We start from the raw sequence: 20,196 nt of genomic DNA, 5'->3' as shown, positions 1-20,196 counted from the left end.
AGTATAGTCAGTGTATGCATGTACTCTTTTACCCCTTAAGGACACATGACATGTGTGACATGTCATGATTCCCTTTTATTCCAGAGGTTTGGCCCTTAAGGGGTTAAAGTAAACCTTTCTGAGGGGTGAAAAGTAGAACATACTTGAAAAATGAGAAATCTCAATGTATCCTTCCTGGTAAAATATTTTATAAATAAAGGTAGACTTTAAGACAATGTTTAATTGCTTGAAGAGAGAATGCAACCTTTATTAATATAAGGAGTAATTTCATTTGCATGTGTTAAAGGTCAGTTTATGAAAATAAAGGTAGGTAAACAATCATAAAGAGATCCTTGACCTACAGGGATTTTTTTTCTTTCCATTCCACATGGCACAGAAATCACATCCTCTAAAGGTCTCTGATTACACATGTCCACATGTCTGGCTAACAAACCAAAGTTAATCTGTATCTATAATCTAACAATGAGTACTCTGCACCGTTTGCAAGAATTGTCAGACGCACTGCTTTTAAACGATCGCTTATAGAGAAGAGGGGCGCAGATGTGCTAGGCATCGAATAGATAAATTGCAGGAAACACTAGACATGAGTACTGATCATCATAAAACATTTTTTTCTTGCCCAAGGAGAAAATATATTGTAGAAACATACAGAGGGTGCATAAAACATGAACAATTCATTTAATTCTAGTTGAGTAGGTTGCAAAGAAGTGCTCCATGTCACAAATGTTCTAACTCATCAGTAAACTACTAAATAGGACTCACCTAGAAGGTGTCACAATGCTGAAAGACCATCAAGTATCCTGTGCAGTGCGCTGCTTAAACATATATACACACATACAGTCATGGGAAAAAGGAAGTAAACCAACCCTCTTTGAATTCTATGGTTTTACATATCAGGACATAATAAAAATCATCTGTTCCTTAGCAGGTCTTAAAAGTAGGTAAATACAACCCTCAGATGAACCACAGCACATAACATTATACTGTGTCATGATTTATTCAACAAAAATAAAGCTAAAATGGAGAAGCCTTGTGTTAAAACAAAGTACACCTTATGATTCAATAGCTTGTAGAACCACCTTTAGTGGCAAAAACTTGAAGTCATCATTTCTGTATGATTAAGTCTCACATCATTGTGGAGGAATTTTGGACCACTCTTCTTTACAACATTACTTCAGTTCATTGGGGTTTGCTGGCATTTGTTTATACACAGCTCTCTTAAGGTCCCGCCACAGCTTTTCAATCGGGTTGAGGTCCGGACTTTAACTGGGCCATTGCAACACCTTGATTCTTTTCCTTTTCAATCATTATGTTGTAGATTTGCTGTGTGCTTGGGATCATTGTCCTGTTGCATGACCCAATTTGGCCAAGCTTAACTAGTCTGACAGATGGCCTCACATTGGACTTTAGTAGACAGAGGAGTTCATGGTCAACTCAATGACTACTAGGTCCTGTGGCTGTAGAACAAGCCCAAATCATTACCTCTCCACCATTGTGCTTGGTATGGGGTGTTTTTTTTTTTTTTTGTCGTGCAAAGGGATGTAACAACATTCGCGAAGTACCCCAACGGCATTCCTCACGTTACTTTTCAACAATAACAACAATGGAGTAATCAAGATTGCATGCACATTTTCCTTAGTTGCAAGTATGAGATACAGGCTAAACATTTCGTAAGTAGGTAAGTGATTAGCTGCGAGTTACTATGCCAAGTCATGAGTATCGCCTGAACGAGTAAAACATTGTATTTTGGCATAGCTTGCAGATAGGACTATGTGAAGATAGGTAAAATGTGTGGTGAGCAAGATTAGTAAGCTGGATTCAGCTGGTCAGCGAATGTGTTTAACTGTTACAGCATGCCTGAGAGTGAGAGAGGGCATAGGCATTACACCTGCACCCTAGGAGGATGATGCCAGATTACAAACATTTAGTACAACATTGTCACAAGATGGCATCTTCATAAGCTACAACAGAACCTGTTCTAGGTTGCTTAGAGAGCTGGTACTTAGTCCCTTCATATTCCCTATTAAGAGAATTAATGTACAGTACTTATATTATGCCTTAAAGAGTGAGATAAGAAAATGAAAAATAGTGAGCTTGGAAAGCTTAACTGGTCGTGCACAATTTCGTTCGTAGTCGGCTGGGTAAGCAGGTCAAACTCTTCATAGTTGGGTATAAGCATGTACATAGTAAAGAAAAAAATGAAAAACGTTCCGTAGTCGTGAGTACATGACCAGCGTCCTTGCATGGCTGCACAGCGTCCTTTGGTGGTTGTGGGGTGACAGGTCATCCTATTCCTCTGAGTGGAAACTGTGGCGGTGGTGTCAGGTAAGTCCAGGAGTCGGCGGACAGCCAGGGGTATACCGGTGTCACCCTCCCACTCCGGGCCCGCTGTAGGGCCAGCATCATTGCACCACGGACTGGGGGACTTGTAAAGGCCGGGTCCTTCCCCGTCGCGGTAGGTCTGAAGGCTGTGGAGGGGTTTCGCCGTCTGCGGCACGCAGGCCTCAGACTATGTGGGAGATGCGTCGGGGCATTGCCTCTCGGGGCCCTTCTTTGTGCTCCCGCTCACCTGCATCTGTGTCTGTGCAGCAGCGTGTCGAGCTTCCACCTTTGCCCAGAAGTTTGCAAACAGCTTGTCCAGGCGAGTGTCTAGGGGTTCGTAGGTGAAGTATTGGGACTCTGGTGCCACATGGCCCTTGTCAGGCTGCGCGTCCGCCATTTTAGAACAGCTAGCGGCCTGCTGGTTTGGTGCATAGTTTAGGCTATTACCATCGGTTGCTGTCCGTGCAGGCAAACGGTTTACGATGAATGGGACCGGGATAACCTCCACCGGTCCTAAGGGGGAGGGGTGTGGGGGGAAGCCAAATACTTCGGGTGCTGCATGCTTTGGTGAGCTGGGAGAGCGGCCGCCTCTCCCCTGCTCTGCTTGGTGTAGGGCCCAGGTCTCTGATCTGGTAACCCAGAAGGCAATCTGAGTGTACGAGGTGTCCCCCCATTCCCCAGTGTTTGTATTGCAAGGTGAGGTAAGTTGGGGTTCAGGATTAAGCGGTTTTACTTAGTTTTTTTGCTTGGCAGCTCACAGATAGTGTGTCGGTTCAGCTCCCCGGTCAGGCTCCGACCCTTTTCACATTGGTATGGGGTGTTTGTGCTGATATGCTGTGTTTGGTTTGGAAACTGTGGTATTGTGCATTATGGTCAAACATCTCCACTTTGGTCTCGTCTGTCCAAAAGACATTGTTCCAGAAGTCTTGTCGTTTGTTCAGATGCAACTTTGCAAACTAAAGCTGTGCGGTCATGTTCTTTTTAGAGAGAAGAGGCTTTCATCTGGCAACCCTTCCAAACAAACCATACTTGTTCAGTCTTTTTCTAATGGTTCTGTCATGAACTTTAACATTGAACATGCTGAGGCCTGTGGAGTCTGAGGTATAACTCTTGGGTGTTTTGTAATTCTTCTGAACATTGTACTGTCTCACTTTGGGCGAATTTGCTGGGACATCCACTCCTGGGAAGATAGACAATTGTCTTCAATGTTTTCCACTTTTGAATAATCTTTCTCACTGTAGAATGATGGACTTTAAATTGTTTAAACAATTGCCTTTTAACCATTCCCTGTTTGATGGACAGCAACAATTGCTTCTCTAAGATCATTGTTGATGTCTGTCCTTTTTGACATTGTGTTAACACACACATGAACGACTCAACAAGCAAACTGCTAAAACCTTGGCTTTTGTAGAGATGGTCAAACTTGCTGGTGATCAGTTAATCAAATGTATTTGATTAGTAGCACTTGTCTGCTACTTCGCTTCCTAATTCATATGGAGGCAATGAGGGTGTACTTCATTTTTCCAAACATAACTTATCCATTTTGGCTTTACTTTGCCAAATAAATCATGACAGTGAAATATGTAATGAGCTGTTGTTCATTTGAGGTTGTATTTACCTAATTTTAAGACCTGCTACGGAACAGATGATTGCCCTGATATGTAAAAGCATAGAATTCAAAGAAGGTGTACTTTTCTTTTCCTATGACTGTAAGTATATGTATGTGTTTATATGTATCTATATCTATATCTCTATATCTACATATATATTTTCTGTAATTTTTTGGGCTATGGCTATATTGCACCCGGCATTTTGCTATATTTGGAAGTGTGTGTGTAGGGTACCAGTGGAATACATATATATCTATATATTACTAGCCTTAAAGGGACACTGTAGGCACCCAGACCACTTCTGCTCATTGGAGTGGTCTGGGTGCCAACTCCCACTACTCCTAACCCTGTAAGTGTAATTATTGCAGTTTTTCATAAACTGCAATAATTACCTTGCAGGGTTAACTCCACCTCTAGTGGCTGTCTACTAGACAGCCACTAGAGGTCTCTTCCTGGTCCATAGCACAGGAAACCTGTGCTAGAGCGTCGCTGGACGTCCTCACGCTGTGTGAGGACCTCCAGCGTCGCTCAAATCCCCATAGGAAAGCATTGAAATTCGTTTTCAATGCTTTCCTATGGGGAGACCTAATGCGCATGCGCGGAATTGCCGCGCATGCGCATTAGGTCTCCTCGGCCGGTGGGCGGGATCAGTCTCGCCCGCCGGCCGACGGAGCCAGTAGGAGGAGCGGCGCAGAGGAGGAGACAGCGGCGAGGGACATCGCCGCTGCCTCAGGTAAGTGACTGAAGGGGTTTTCACCCCTTCAGTAACTGGAGATTGGTGGGTGGGAGGTAGAGGGACCCTCCAGTGCCAGGAAAACGGATCGTTTTCCTGGCACTGGAGTTTCCCTTTAACAGAAACCTGGCTCTCCCCCTCTGACACTGCTACCCCTGCATCTTTGTCCTTCGGTGGTCTTCAACTTACCCACAACCCAAGAAACTCTGAATGTAAAGGTGGTGGTGTAGGGTTTCTCCTCTCCCCTCACTGCTCCGTTAAACCTCTACCCACCCCCCACCCCCACCCCTCTCTTTCCCATCATTTGAAATACATTCAATTTGTCTTTTCAAACCCTTCTCTGCTAACATTGCTGTTATTTATCATCCCCCTGGTTCCCCTCTTCTCTTCCTTGACCACTTTGCTGCCTGGCTACACTATTTCCGCTCTTCTAACATTCCATCCCTAATTCTCAGGGACTTCAATATTCCTATTAACCCACCTTTGACCTCTGCAGCCTCTAAACTACTTTCAATTACTTCCTCCCTCGGGCTATCACAGTGGGCTAATTCTTCCACCCATTCTCTGTCCTCTTGTGGTTTTCCTCTTATCTCTCCCAGCGCTCATTCAGTGTCTCCTTTTCTAATGATACCTCCTCGTCTCGTCTCGGCTGGAGTCCCCCTTGGTCCCCTTCTGTTTTCTCTTTATACTGCCTCTCTTGGCAAACTTATTACCTCTTTTGGATTCCACTACCACCTGTACGCTGATGACACCCAGTTCTCCCTTCAAGTTTGTGGTACCCACATCAGTCTATCCTTGCAAGCGCGCTGTCTTGGCGACATATTTGATTCTGGCCTCACCTTTGAGCCGCACATCCAGCATGTTGCCAAATCCTGTAGATTCCATCTTAAAAATATCCGCCCCTTTCTTACGCAAGATGCTACCAAGGAGCTTGTCCATGCTCTAGTAATTTCCCGCATGGATTATTGTAACCCTCTCCTGATTGGTCTTCCCAAAAGCCATACTGCACTGCTACAGTCCATAATGAACGCTGCTGCCAGACTGATTTTCCTCTCTAGTTGGTTCTCTCACACCTCACCCCTCTGCCAGTCCTTACATTGGCTTCCTGTATGCTATAGGAGTCAATTCACACCTATAAAGCACTGAACAACTCTAGCCCCTCTTATATCTCCTCACAGATCCATAGATATGTCCCTTCTTGGTCTCTCCGCTCTGCCTGTGACCACCTCCTGTCCGTTGTCCGCAACCGTACGGCCAACTCGACTTCTCGCGGGCGGCTCCCTTCCTATGGAATTGCCTGCCTACTGCCATCAGACTCTCCCCTAGTCTTGCATCTTTTAAGAAGTGCCTTAAAACCCATCTCTTTAGGAAAGCTTATGGCCTCCAAGACTAACCTCTACCTCACATACCTGTCTCTTGCTCTATCTTAAAGGGCAGCCCACCTTATTTCACTGCAAATTCCTGTCCTAATGTGTTTTACACCCCACCTCCTATAGAATGTAAGCTCGATTGAGCAGGGTCCTCTTCAACCTATTGTCCCCGTAAGTTTTTTGTAATTGTCCTATTTATAGTTAAATCCCCCTCTCATAATATTGTAAAGCGCTACGGAATCTGTTGGCGCTATATAAATGGCAATAATAATAATAATATATAGATATATATAGCAATCCAGGGATTCAATGCTTTCAACGAGCTGTAATACAGTCCAATGAGGAGCAAACTAATGAAAAAAATATATTTCCTGGCTGTCTTATTGCCAGCCTGAGAGATGCTTGTGCCATCAGATATAAAAGTGCTGATTTCTATTGAAATAAGCACTTTTATAAATTTTCACATAAACTAACTCTCCATACACAAAGAACTTGAGCAAGCTAAAGTGATTTATGTGTGTGGATGTTCACTTAAGGACATGAACAAGTACAGGAAGAAAGCAATTGTTCTTTCAGGTGACACACAAGCTGAATAGCAGATATGTAGTACAAGGCCATAAAACAGATTGGAGGTTTTGCAGTTTTATTACCTAGACTTTGTATTGCAATCAAATTAATTGGAAGAAGCTCAAAAAAGCTTTATCTAAATACCAGTGATAAACGTATTGCTGTACAACACAGAAGGACATAGAAGGGATACTGCACTTACCTTTCCTGGTGAGATATTCTGCTACTAGTGCTGCCACATGTACGTAGCACATTGCGGCCTAAAACAGAGTATAAAAGTCCATATCAAACATCTACCCACTTACAATATGGTGCTCTTAAACTTTACCCCAGAATAATAAATACTTTTCCATCTAAGATGGCTACTGCACATACTGAATTGAGCAACAATTAAATAAATTTCCTATGGAAGCAATTAAAACCGCTTTTGGCTCAGTGCACCATATAATACATACAGTGAGGAAAAACGTTATTTGATCCTCTGCTGATTTTGAATGTGTGCCCACTGACAAAAAATTATCAGTCTATAATTTTAATGGTAGGTGTATTTTAACAGTGAGAGACAGAATAACAACAACAACAAAAAATCCAGAAAAACTGATGTCAAAAAAGTAATAAATGAATGTGCATGTCAATGAGTGAAATAAGTATTTCACCCCTTCGACTTGGTACTTGGTGGCAAAACCCTTGTTGGCAATCACAGAGGTCAGACATTTCTTGCAGTTGGCCAGCAGGTTTGCACACACCTCAGGAGGGATTTTGTCCCACTCCTCTTTGCAGATCCTCTCCAAGTCATTATAGTTTCGAGGCTGACGTTTGGCAACTCAAAACTTCAGCTCCCTCCACAGATTTTCTATGGGATTAAGGTCTGGAGACTGGCTAGGCCACTCCAGGACCGTATTGTGCTTCTTCTTGAGACACTCCTTTGTTGCCTTGGCTGTGTGTTTTGGGTCATTGTCATGCTGGAATACCCATCCACGACCCATTTTTAATGCCCTGGCGAGGGAAGTAGGTTCTCACCCAAGATTTGATGGTACATGATCCCGTCCATCGTCCCTTTGATGCGGTGCAGTTGCCCTGTCCCCTTAGCAGAAAAACACCCCGAAAGCATAATGTTTCCACCTCCACCTAGGCAGAATTCCTCCTCCTCCAAACACGGGGAGTTGAGTTTATGCCAAAGAGCTTGATTTTTGTCTTATCTGACCACAACACTTTCACCCAGTTCTCCTCTGAATCATTCAGATGTTCATTGGCAAACTTCAGACGGGCCTGTACATGTGCTTTCTTGAGCAGGGGGTCCTTGCAGGTGCTGCTGGGTTATAATCCTTCACGGCGTAGTGTGTTACCAATTGTTTTCTTGGTGACTATGGTCCCAGCTGCCTTGAGATCATTAACAAGATCCTCCCATGTAGTTCTGGGCTGATTCCTCACCGTTCTCATGATCATTGAAACTCCACAAGGTAAGATCTTGCATGGAGCACCAGACAGAGAGAGACTGACCGTTATTTTGTGTTTCTTCCATTTGCAAATAATCACACCAAACTGCTGTCACCTTCTCACCAAGCTGCTTGGCAGTTATTGCGTAGCCTATTCCAGCCTTGTGTAAGTCTACAATCTTGTCCCTGACATCCTTGGACAGCTCATTGATCTTGGCCATGGTGGAGAGTTTGGAATCTGATTGATTCTGTGGACAGGTGTATTTTATACAGGTAACGAGATGGGATCAGTAGCACTCCCTTTCAGAGAGTGCTCCTAATCTCAGCTCGTTACCTGTATAAAAGACACCCGGGAGCCAGAAATCTTGCTGATTGATAGGGGATCAAATACTTATTTCACTCATACAAATCAATTTATAACTTTTGTGATCCGATTTTTCTGGATTTTTCTTTTGTTATTCTGTCTCTCCCTGTTAAAATACACCTACAATTAAAATTAAAGATTAGTCATTTCTTTGTCAGTAGGCAAACGTTCAAAATCAGCAGGGGATCAAATACTTTTTCCCCTCACTGTAAGGATGCTTCAGGTGTAGCAATGTGAGCATTTGTCAAGAACTTGATACAGTGAATCTAAGAAGAGGAAAGGGGTGGAAACAACCACCATTTTCTTTCATCAAGAGTTTTAATACAGACCAAAAAAATAAAAAAAAAGACAAAAAATAGATAAAAGTAGTAATATTGGGTGAAACCATAACGTCCAACAGCAACAGAGAATTGTAATGAAGAGACAATAGGAATTAGGAAATGGTGGACCTCACATGTAAACAATGTGTTAGTCAATATACCATTGAAAGAAAAAACCTACAACAAAGAAACTGTAATTAAAAGTAAAAATATTCTACATGAATGTACCTTACATTTATTAGGGGACAAAGTAGCCCAATAGCATTCAAGTTAGTTGTCAGACCAACAGATTTGTATCACCTGAAGTCTGGGGCATGCAGTTACAGGTGCCAGGCAGGCAGTTTATTTGGGAGTTTAGCACTGCCGTGGGCAAGCAGCATTGCTGTTATAGAGAGGACAGCATTTGGCCATGGTGTGTTCTGGCTTGCTCTAGGGAGTCAGGGTGCCTTGCAGACTCTCAGCATGCACTCTGATTCTGCGAGTGCAGGAACCGTGAGGAGCAATTACCAAGGTCACTATCTGAGGCACGTCCTTCATGTATTTGAGCCAGATAAAGTTTTGAAAAGATTTGGATAAGGTGAGAGTAAGAGATGCAGTACACACTATACTACACACAGAGCCAGCACACACTCTAGACACACACCATACAGTCAGTACACACACACAACCACACACACACAAACAAAACATACAGCCAGTACACACACAACATACATGTTATGTACAGCCACCAAACACCACATAAATAAAACCCAGCTGAAATACACATACACACTATGGGGGAAGACCAAGGGTGAGACAGTAGACACCAGATATTTGTAAATTCAGTCTGAATAGAAAAAAATAGCCTGTTGTGACTATAGCGGATTATTTTTTATCTTTTACAGATTTAAAGGGACAATATAGTCACCAGGACAACTACAGCTTACTGTATTTGTTCTGGTGAGTTTAATCATTCCCTTCAGGCTTTTTGCAGTAAGCACTGTGTTTTCAGAGAAAGTGCAGTGTTTACATTACAGCCTAGGGATACCTCCACTGGCCACTCCTCAGAGGTGCTTCCTGGGGGCAGTGCTCCCACCCTCTGCATGGAGACACGGAACTTTTCTAATAGTGATGAATTGATTCAATGCACCTCTATGAGGAAATGCTGATTGCTCAGGGCTGTGCTTGGCTTGTGCAGGCTCTGCCCTTGATCTGCCTCCTTGATAGTTTCAGCCAATCCAATGCTTTCTTATTTGAAAGCATTGTGATTGGCTTTGAATAACACTCATGAAGATGTCATCCAAGCAGGCAGATCAGGGGCAGAGGCAGCAGCAGCAGACTGGAGTAAAGGTAATACTTTGTTATACTTAGGGGGGCAAGTGGGGGCCAGATGGTGGGTTTAACACTATATGGTCAGGAATACATGTTTGTGCTCCTAACCCTATTGTGTTCCTTTAATCTAAGAACATTTACATTTTAGTGAACAACCCTGCCTAAAGCAGGGTTTCCAAACTTTCTAATTGTATTTATTTTCTGTCAGGACAAGTAGATTGCCATGACAGATTGTCTATCACTTAAGTCCCTTAGACAAGTAGTTAAAAAAAAACAAAAAAACAAGCAAACCAATATTTCCACACCACTGACCATTCCTAAAGTGGTTTGACTACTTACTCTGGGTGGGTGCCAGGGCACTCCTGGCTTCATAAGCACTACAATGGGAAAATATTGTGTTTGCGGAAACAGGAGTATAAAATACTTTAATATGAAAATGGATGATTATAAGCATTCTCACCTCTGAAAGGTCTCCATGTTTGACATGAATCCTCGCCATACTGTCCAGCCATGTCTTTCTAAGCTCTGGTGTACTGGCATATGATTTGGCCAAGCTATACTGCAAGTCTACCAGCATCTCTGGATCATTCTCATGCTCCTTCATCTGAGCTGTGGCCATTAAAACAGTTCGGATCCTTTTAGTCAGGTCTTTCACGTCAGAGGAGAAGGTGGTGTGCTGCATAGTATATGTAAACATTAGGTACAACATTATGTAGGTTACAGTGGTCAGCTTTCATTTGATAGGGGTCATGCTTCACAGTATTTATAAACTATGGCAATGGCTTGAGAAGCTGGTTTTGGTTTCCATTGGCATGTGGAATGCACAGTATTTAGTAGTCACTGAACATGAACAGGTGTCCTTAACACAGTCATGTTAATAGGAATGTTTATGTGTGTGTTTTTCAATTCATTAAGATTCAGTGTTTTGTGAATAATTTTCTAGAGTTTATTCTGTCCATTTTTAAAATTGCTTCTTACATCTATGAAAGATACAACAATCTGCAGATAGGTACTAAAGGCCTCTAAACCTCTCCACCAAGTATAGGTTTTGCATCCCACAAGCCTACAATGCTACAGTAGAACCAGAGAGAGACAAGAAGAACAAATGAAAGAAAGAAGAATGAAGCCATGCGACACTGCAGTAAGAGAGGAACAAAATCTAAACAAAGCAAAACATGGACCAAATCTGTTTTTTGCTTGGATAAAGAGAATATGTTAACCAACCTTAATGAGACGGTCACTGTTGGCACAATTATTAATGATGGAAAGTGACTGCTGAAATCGTGTGCCCCCTATTCCGACAACATCTGCTATTAGCTGGCTTACAGATATTATGACCTGAAAAGGAAAATATTTAAATAATGAAGTAAAAATGAAGTCATATATTTTTAATATGAATATTTATATCATGAAATGTTTTTTTTGAATGGTCATTGTAAATATAGTAGGCTCATGTTGTTTAGTGATGCAGTAAATGCAATGATTTAGGTATGTGCTTTTTATGAACACTGGGCTCCATAAGAAAATGCATGTATCACTCATTTACTATTAAAACAATGTACCATGTACATTAATAAAATTCTGCAGCATCAAACTGTAATGTCATCACAAGCCATAATATTTTAGTAAGGGAAGAAGTGGTTTAAATGCCTAAAGAAAATCAGCTTGCTGAAGTGCTTTATTTGTAAAGAGTGTATCCTTTTTCTAATTTTACAAAAAGTGCAGATTTCAACATGCATGTTTTTATTGGAGACATAAATAATGATTTTGATTTTTTTTAAAGTGTCCCTTTTAAGCAACATAAAAGTTGTTGTCTTTTGTGTACTGCAATATGCCTGACTGCATGGTGTCTATATATTAAAATAGATAATACTTTATGGAGCAGAAGACTTGCATATAGTAGTTTTGGTTTCTTCTTTACTTTATTTCTGTGTACTTAATTTCCAAGTCTTAACAGCTGTCATTCTTTTAATAAAAGCAGTAGGCTTTTGCTTTTTATCACATTTTGACCCCCAAATAGAGCTCTACAGTAAGGCATGATTTATTTTTTCAGCATTTACCAATACATTTGAAACCTCCGAAGAATGAATGACTGAGTGGCAGAGATTTGAATGTGTGACAGTCACGTTACCCTCAATGCTCTGTAATATACTCACATCTCAATTGTTTTGTTTGTTGTTGTCTTGGTATTTTTGTCTGACAGTTATACACAGCAATGCAAATTTTATCTTTACAATATGTGGCAAACAGCCTCAGAATGACCACTTGAATTAATAAAAAGCTATGGGTAAAGCACCTTAAGGCTACACAAGTGTTTTTTCACAATGCAATCAGCATAGTGTGAATGTGCACAAAAAAGTGTTCTGATACAGACACATAAAGAAAATAAAAAAATTACCTTTAATGGTGCAGTTCCATTTTAGCAGATAAGGTTTAATGTGCTTTCTGGTTATTTATAATTACCAAGTCAACAAATTAGACTTTACAACATTTATTATACTATTATCCCGCATCACTTAATCAAAGCATCAAACAATACCATTTGGGGCCTTGGTGAAGAACTGAGGCAGAATAAAAAATAAAAGTAATTTTCATAACCATCAAGAAACTTCATTATTGCTATATATTTTTATAAGCCTGCAATATTTTTTGGGGCCTATTCATCTGGTGGTGCCTTCATAATTTGTGACGTGAGTTGATCCCTCTCCTTTAAATATGCGCACACATTTTCTTTAAAATAAGAAACTATACACTAGATTGGTTGATTTGCTGAACCCTACACCTGTTTCAAATGAGCTAAAATCAATTTAGTCAAGATACATTTAAAAAAATTGTTCATGAGAAAGCAACCAAAGATTTTAAGATTATCGCAAGGGACTTCCTATGTAAAGATCTGACAAAAGTCAGATTAATACAATTTCATTTTGACAACTCCTGAGCCCATTTTGTAGAAGCAGACAGACTTAATACTGTAGTAATTATAAGAGCTTAACTTAAGAACATTGGACAGATTTGATGTGAAAATATCTGGGGGGAAAAACACAACAATAACATGGAATTTACCTGAAGATGCGTTCTGACAAAAGATTTCTTTCCGGTGTAATCAAAGTTATTTCTCATTAAGAAGTAGAGGAGCTGTGAGGAATCTGTTCTAATGGAGCTTAGCTTTGAGTTACAGCACTTGAGGATTTCGTAACACAAGGCAGCACACATGTCCGCCCTTCCTTCATAAAACGTTGAGGGAAACTAGGGAAGAATAACAAAAAGTTGTAATAATTGAAATCTATATTTTAATAAGTAAACTCAAAAGCTTAGTTATAGGAGACCATTTACTACACTTGTTCCGATCAACATGAATCAAAGCTTGATAAGTTTGGCTAGGACACCCATAACTATTTTCTTTCTGTGCCTCTGGCCATCTTCCCCTCCACACAACAGTCACTGCCGCTGATGCCACATGGTGGTAAAGGTACAGCTTGCAGGCCAGGCTTAAAAAAAAATAAATAAATAAATAAATATCAAGAAATCAAAGGTTTGGTATGCAACCAATCATTCCCTGTTAATATTTATAACTTTCTCCCAAAACAATTCATCATAGATGCCCAACGATCTATAAATAAATTTATATGGGGTGGGAAAAGAGCCAGAAAAGCGGCAGAGATTCTATATAAACCCTTCAAAACCAGAGGAATGGCGGTCCCGAACATCTCACGATACTACGAAGCAGCTATGATAAGCACACTTGTACATATACACTACCACAAAAAAACACTAGTGTGGAACCAAATAGAAGCGACATGCACTGAGGGAATACCACTACATACTTTAGCCTGGATACCTGCAGACAAAAGGCCACACTACAAAAACATATGCCCAACAATGGCAACAACACTCAAAGTATGGGACAATCTGGTTAAAAAACAATATCCCAAGATGCAATTCTCCCAAAACTTTCAAATTCGGGCACTAAATATTTTGATCCCAGGATTTGAATACAAAACATGGAACTCCCATGGAGTGTCCTACATATAACAGGTACTAACAAATGACCATATAAATGATTATGATACGCTACGCAGTAAATACGATCTCCCATCCACAATTTTCTTCTCATACCTGCAATTGAAGTCTTGGGTAACCAAACACTATGACAACTCACAGACCCAGGGATATGTGCTTAATGAGATAGAACACATATGTATGGCAAAGAAACCACCACAACGACTACTGTCCACTTTATATGGACTGCTTGGACACAAGAACAACATAGAAAAAATCAACTTTATTAAAGCGTGGGAAAGAGAACTTGACCAAACACTGACACCTGAGGAATGGCTTCAGACACAGAGAGCACATAAAACGCTCACCTTAAATACAGCACACATAGAAATAAGTAGGAAAATCCTATACCGGTGGTATATGGTGCCCTCAAAAATACACAAGATGGATCGTACCAAACCGGACGTCTGTTGGAGATGCGGCGCGGAGCCCGGGTCTATGACTCATGTCTGGTGGGGATGTCCGAAATTGACCAAATTCTGGTCAGATATCTCAGGCCTCATAAAAGACACTACAGGTGTAAAGCTACCATTTACCCCACTATCTTATCTGCTACTCATATGGCCCAAAATACTACAAAAACTGGACGCATACCTTGCATACCATATTATTATTACAGCCTTAACTGCCATAGGCAGAAACTGGTTGAAAGACACAGCCCCCTGTATACAACACTGTATAGAGATGGTGGAGTCTACCAAACGATATAAAACAGCAGCAAGGAAAGCACAAACTAAGAAAAACTTCTGGGCTCTGGCATGGAATAAATGGGAGTTAAGGAATCAACACCATAAAAGCATTCCTACGACCTCATAATCTAAGTGCATTGCAGTCTAGACAAAACAGAATCCCAAATTTTGTGAACAAGCTAAACAAATTCTCCCTTCCCCTTTTCCCCTCATACCCCACCAGTTTAACCACCCCCCTAATATGTATTCCAAGCTCCTCAGCTAAGAGGGAACATAATCACCACGACGTGTCGCTTGTACCACCATCACCATGTATGCACATGAAACCTAAAAACGTTATACATAACACTTCAAAATAATTGGAACATAATAAATATGGACAACGGTTGTCCCAAAAAACTATCATCGATCAACTAGAGACCCACATGGCGCATATAACACAACAAATCACAATAGGAAATGTAACTGAAACAACGAAATGCAAAGTGGACCTGCCTAAATGTAATATATGCCTGTATGAATAGATCTGGTAATAAGCATAGTTCGCATGGTGTTAGACAAACATGTTGTTAAATGTTCCCATTTCCCCTTTCTTTTCTGTATCCCCATTTTATTTACGTTCATACATAAACTAAAAATAAAAATTGTCAATAAGAAAAAAAATATTTATAACTTAATGTATGTATTATGTGATAGGTGCCATCACTACAATGGAGCACCATTCATATCCAACGGTCTGTTTGATTTTTTTTTAATAAGGTCCAAGTACCAGGCTGGGTTTAATATAGTGTACAGACTTATTAACCCCTTAAGGACCAAACTTCTGGAATAAAAGGGAATCATGACATGTCAGACACGTCATGTGTCCTTAAGGGGTTAAAGACAGATGCATAACATAGCAATTGCACCGGTGGAAGATTGTGCGGTGCAGATGTAAATTTACTAGAAGCAAAACATTTAGTCCATAACTACTTTTACAATGAAAATGTGAAATCAAGTTCTCTCATTAGATATATGAAGTTTTTCAGTTCCTGGCCTATGTAGTCTGAACCTGGGGTGAGTAACTGGTGCAGTGTGGTTGATCAATGCTGTTTGTATGAAATGGATTAGATAAACTCACACGACTCCTACTTGTACAGAGGCCTTGATTCAATTAGCTTTACAAATGATTTAATACTGTTCGAAAAACTTGCAAAAAGGTTTATATACAAGTCATTAACCATTAAAGTCTATAGGAATGTGTGTAGACAAATAATTTGGAAAGTTTTTCTAACAAAATCGAATCATTTGGAAAGCTTATTAAATTGAGGCATTGGTGGGAAATTCTTGCTTGCGACTTAAAATGAAGTCTCCGCAATTATAAACTAGCCAGATTGTGCCAAGACTTGGCATATTCTGGTTAAGGCTACTGAGGCAAGACAAACATTGTACACAAAGAGGGACATTTAAAATTAATATTACACAAGTTACTACAGTCATTGCTCGTTTTATTACAGTCACTTACTTTAGTCGCTCATTTGATTATTAGTCCCTTTCAAAGTAGCTTCAAAATCTCTCCAATGGTAATATAATGGTGAATTTCTAATTTCTAATATGTCAGTGGCGTCACTAGGAGTTGCGTGCATGATCCAGTTGACACCACCATAGAGGAGCTTACTCTACTTGAGTAATCCTCCTGGTGTTACCTCAATTGCAGGTGCAGCGGCGGCTACAGTGTGGTGGATCCCTTAAGCATCACTGCAAGGAGGGCAAGCACTAGGACAGGCAGTCCAGCGGAGGAGGAAGGAGCAGAATCTGGCACGCACGTCGTGTAGTATACTGCGCAACGTGTGTAGAGACATTCTGGTGGTCTCTTCTTCCTCATGGGTGATGGTTCTAAGCGGTAGCCGGCTCTTAAAGGCCTTCCACTTTCTCTGTTCCTGCATGTCCTGCAGGGCCCTGGGGTGAGAAGTCCTCTAGAGAAAGTTGCCACCAGCAGTTGAACATATAGTAAGTTTAAATAACTTTATTACTCAACTGCACAGTGCAAACTTTTTTTTATGTAGGTGTATATGAGTATGTGCATGTATGACTATGTTTCAGCAAGTGTGTAAGTATGTGTCTGTCTGAGTTTCTGTATGACTGTGTCTGCATGAGTGTGTGTCTGTATATGTGTCTGTACGATGGTATGAATTGATGAGGACATTTAATTGTCACTGAAAATGGCGCGTATTAAAAAAATTACAATTAATGTGCAAAAGAGCTGTACATCACTGCACATAAAAAGCAAACATTACTAAGGGGGTTCAGAGATGACACAATGAGTCACCACACCAGGTGACACCTACCCTAGTGACGCCACTAGGGTAGGTGTGTTGCATCTATACTACGTAACACATCAGAAGTTATAAATAACTACCAACTGAAAACATCAAGCTCTCTTCGATGATTGCAAGTGTGTAAATTATATATGGATATGCGTGTGCTTTTGTGTGTGTGTGTAAGAAAGGGAATGTGGTAAACCCTGTGGTCGTATTAGCAAGGCAGATAAGCCTATTAAATTAAGCATTATTTTGATTTGCTGTCCTTTATGAAATGATTGATCTTGGGAAACAAATTTAAAGGTCTGTATACAACTGACATGTCTGAGATTCATCAGTATCAATAAGGATGTCTGGTTCTGGAAATATTCAGTACTCTATTTATTTAAAGGGACACTATAGTCACCTGAACAACTTCAGCTTAATGAGGTTGTATAGGTGAGTGCTACAGCTCCCTGCAGCATTTTTCTTGTAAGCACTGTATTTTCTGAGAAAATGCAGTGTTTACATTGGAAGCTTGGAACACCTCTTGTTGCAGTCAATCAGACGGCCACCAGAGGGACTTCCGAGTTCAGAGGCCCTAAAAAGGCCTCACGTCTGATGCATTCTGGGTGAATACTTCAGACGGGCTATCAGCACACAAAGCACTGTGAACGCGCTTTGTGTGCTGATAGCCTGTCAGCACTGCTGTGGGCGTGGCTTTAGCTGACAGCTGAAGCCCGAACCCACAGGGACGCTTTCTGTCCACAATAGTGGTTGAAGGGGGGGGGGGGGGGGGGGGGGGCGAAGACCTACTCTCCTTCCCCCCCCCCGGCCCCCACCGCTGTGCGGCGGGTGGGGGCCCTAAAATTATCAATAAGGGGGGGACCTACTGTCCCCCCCCCCAGCCCCCACCCCTGTGCGGCGGGTGGGGGCCCTAAAATTATCAATAAGGGGGGGACCTACTGTCCCCCCCCCAGCCCCCACCCCTGTGTGGCGGGTGGGAGCCCTAAAATTATCAAAAAGGGGGGGGGACCTACTGTCCCCCCCCGGCCCCCACCCCTGTGCGGCGGGTGGGGCCCTAAAATTATCAATAAGGGGGGGACCTATTGTCCCCCACGGCCCCCACCCCTGAGCGGTGGGTGGGGGCCCTAAATACAAAGGGGGGGGACCCTAGTTAACCCCTTTCCCCCCCCCCCCAAAAAAAATTTATCTCCCTACCTACCCCCCTCACCCTAAAAATAATGAGAGGGGGGGGGGGGGGGGGGGACGACCATTAACTAAAAACCTGTAAAAAAAAAAAAGAGATAAAAACAACTTACCATTCGATGTTTTCTTTCTTCTAAAATCTTCTTTCTTCAGCCCCCAAAAAGGGCAAATAAAAAGCCATAATAACCGACGCAATTAAAAAAATAAATAAAAAAAAAACGAGCGCAAAAAAAACAATCCATGTTCACCCATGGAGGGCTCCGCGCAGACTGAGCTCCGCAGGGCGGGGGAAGGCTTATAAAGCATTGCCCCGCCCTGCAATTAGGCTAAGAACACTCTGATTGGTGGGTTTAAGCCAATCAGAGTGCTCTTTGTCATTTTACAAGCGTGGGAAAGTTCTTTGGAATTTACTCCAAATTATAATCAAGAAAAAGGAAAGGAAATGAAAGAAAATGACTCTACCATTCACACTGACCTTGTAGATTAGGGATCTTAAAGCCGTGAAGACATTTTTTAAAGCGGTTTCCGACTGATTTTTCTGAAGAAAACACAAGTAAACATCAAACACCTTTTTCATCAATGGGTTGTGTCCATGATCAGCGATCAGCTGGTTCTACAAAAAACGAAAATGAGCAGTAAATATTAATGGCGTTGTTTAATGAATGAATATGAAATTGCAGGAAAAAAAATGCAACTTTTAAAATTTTTACTTCAATGACTGCAAATTTACATGAACAAAAAAAATAAGCACAAAAATATTAGAAATACCAGCGGTTTTTAATGCATGGGAATGGTAAATATTGATACATAGCCACAATGTTTTGTCCTATCTGTGAGAATGTTGGGCAGGTAACCCGGTACATCAATACCCATCATGATAATTTATATTCCATTTGTCTGATTTGCAGGTAAATGTGTGGTATCTCCACAGAGATGTGAGACATTTAAAGTGCATCATTCATTTAACGCCCAGTATCTTACAATATTTTGTCAAAAATAATAAAAACATATATCCACAATGTTGAGACACATGTAAGTCAGATTTCCACAGAAACAATAGTCTGAGAATTAGCTACCGCAATAGTTGGATAGAAAGAGGAAAAAAAAAAAACTATCAAAAATACATTCAAGTCTCACAGACATGCGTATCCTTTATTAGGGAAATGTCACAATAGACGCATGATGTACATACCTTAAAAGCCATCGTGAAGAGTGACAATGTATCCAGGATTGTAAGGCAGACTTCAGTAGCTATGCTTGCTTCAAGTAAGGACTGGTGAAGGATATCCGCATCTGAATGCCCATAGCCTAAAATAATCAGAAAATTATAGGTAAAAAGAAAGGCATTGAGGCGAGTGATAAAACAAATGTCAAGATTTCTCCAGAAGAAAACCATTAATAAAAAAAGTCAGCTAGCACACAGCTCGGTCTGTACATTGTTAAATATCAAGCAATTGTAATATTGTCATAGCACATTAAAAAAAATAAAAATTGAAAAAGTTATGTATATAGATCCACACAATTCTAAATTAATATTTACCTACACAATACTATAATGTTAAATCTACAGTATATTTTAGCCAAAGGAAACAACTTCAACTAAGTCTCTTTATTATACTTTTATATTATATTTTCAGGATAAAAACGTAACTACAGTTTTATAATTCAATATACTGAGACTCTGGATTTTGGAAGTGTAACTGATTTGTGCTGAGACGTAAATAATGGTCTAGTAAGTTTTAAATAGCACAATTTTTCCCCGTGATAGGATACAATTTTAGTGCCGCACTAATATTCCTCAATTACTATACTGCTTTAAAATTGGCACAGGGAATAATGTAATGAAAATATTGTTATTCTAACTACAACAGTCACAGGAAAAGAAAACTATTGCGGTTTCCTTTTCAGGTACATTCGAAAATAT

General features: G+C 40.8%; 1 protein-coding gene across 16 annotated transcripts in view; it reads right to left on the bottom strand.

Moving 5' to 3' along the window:
• Nucleotides 1–20,196, bottom strand: part of DOCK9 (dedicator of cytokinesis 9) — a 266,617-nt gene that overhangs the window by 21,063 nt on the left and 225,358 nt on the right. For all 16 annotated transcript variants that reach the window (XM_063425570.1, XM_063425524.1, XM_063425509.1 and 13 more), the window contains exons 39-44: nt 19,465–19,580; nt 18,748–18,885; nt 13,100–13,282; nt 11,261–11,374; nt 10,497–10,712; nt 6,805–6,862 (exon numbers count right to left, since the gene is read on the bottom strand). In XM_063425570.1, coding sequence (XP_063281640.1) covers nt 6,805–6,862; nt 10,497–10,712; nt 11,261–11,374; nt 13,100–13,282; nt 18,748–18,885; nt 19,465–19,580 — 825 coding nt within the window. The remainder of the gene's footprint in view (nt 1–6,804; nt 6,863–10,496; nt 10,713–11,260; nt 11,375–13,099; nt 13,283–18,747; nt 18,886–19,464; nt 19,581–20,196) is intronic.

The sequence above is a fragment of the Pelobates fuscus genome, chromosome 1 (genome assembly GCF_036172605.1).
Source record: "Pelobates fuscus isolate aPelFus1 chromosome 1, aPelFus1.pri, whole genome shotgun sequence".
NCBI classification, from domain to species: Eukaryota; Metazoa; Chordata; class Amphibia; order Anura; family Pelobatidae; genus Pelobates; species Pelobates fuscus.
The sequence above is the reverse complement of the archived record's forward strand: the minus strand, read 5'-3'. Positions and strand labels throughout refer to the sequence as shown.